Source organism: Impatiens glandulifera, chromosome 6, assembly GCF_907164915.1.
Source record: "Impatiens glandulifera chromosome 6, dImpGla2.1, whole genome shotgun sequence".
Lineage (NCBI taxonomy): Eukaryota > Viridiplantae > Streptophyta > Magnoliopsida > Ericales > Balsaminaceae > Impatiens > Impatiens glandulifera.
In genome coordinates this window covers 19,507,229-19,508,424 of record NC_061867.1, presented here as the reverse complement: position 1 = coordinate 19,508,424, position 1,196 = coordinate 19,507,229, and the positions used below count along the sequence as shown (strand labels likewise).

At 28.9% G+C, this 1,196-nt stretch overlaps 1 protein-coding gene across 1 annotated transcript; it reads right to left on the bottom strand.

Moving 5' to 3' along the window:
• Positions 1–499: 499 nt before the first annotated feature.
• On the bottom strand, positions 500–968 carry LOC124943311 (nuclear transcription factor Y subunit B-6-like). Its single transcript, XM_047483843.1, has 2 exons — positions 941–968; positions 500–831 (listed from the first exon to the last, which is right to left on the bottom strand). The coding sequence occupies exons 1-2, from the start codon at positions 966–968 to the stop codon at positions 500–502; spliced, it is 360 nt and encodes a 119-aa protein (XP_047339799.1).
• Between the last annotated feature and the right edge of the window lie 228 nt (positions 969–1,196).

Below are 1,196 nucleotides of genomic sequence, written 5' to 3'. Positions count from 1 at the left end.
ATATTTTTCAATTATTTAGAACATATCAAAATATAGAGTTAATTATATTTTATATTATTTATATATATATAATCTATTAATTATATTTTTGTATTATATATATAAATAATTAAAATATTAATATTATTCATTAAAATAAAATTTTATTTATAATTTTATTATAAAATATCTTCGGTTTTGTTATAGAAAAAAATTAATAATAAAAAAAATAAAAATAAAAATCTAAATACTTGGAGGCGGAGAATTATCAGGTTTCTCTCAATTTCAAATTCTCGTCTTCTTTTGCTTCTCATTTTTTATTATAATTATGACAAGAGAGAGAAACTGTTATAAAATATAAAAAGTTTATGTGAGATGTGGTGAGAGCGTAAATATCACCCTACATTTTATTTATTAAGTATTATTAGATATATATATAGATTTAACCGTCTATGCGACCCAACCTCATCATTGGCCTGTAAAACTAGATGGCCCATTGGACATGAAATCGGCCCAAAAGTCATGAATTATAGACGTCTGATGAGACGACCATCCCCAATGGCTCTGCCTCACGATAACAGGAAATGTAAAGGGAAAGTGCGTTAACATATTTATCAAACCCTAGTTTGGTCATAGCCCGTAGAATGTCATCGGCGGTAATCGTCTTACGACTCTCGCTTTGACAAAGCAGATTAGCTTCGGCAGTTATCAGGCCAATGAATTCCGAGACACAATTTTGAACAATCTTCTTCGAATCGTCAGCAATCTTGCCGTACGGCGGTACCACACGTCGAATGATCCTCGCCATATTCGCCTTCGAGATGAATAGCTCAGTTGGTGACGCCCCAGATGCTGAAATAGAAAACCGAAAATTCATATACCCAAATCAATTCGATTACAATTTGAGTAAATAGTTTTAGAAAGTAACTAAAAGAGATTCAAGTTTGTAGATTTAATCTACCTCTTGAGCTTGAACCCTTATTCTCCATTGTTAAGTTGGTAAAATTCTGATATCTAATTTAAGGTAATATCATTATTTTATAAGGGATTTCATCTTATAAAGTATTTAATGCTAAATACAAAGTAATCTTACCTTTAAGGTAGATAAAAATTTTACTCAATTTGATTGGTTCAAGAATATCCATAATAATAATAAAAAGTATGTTAAATTAAATGTTATCGATTTCTATTTAACTTTTTTTTTTCTATTCACCTTT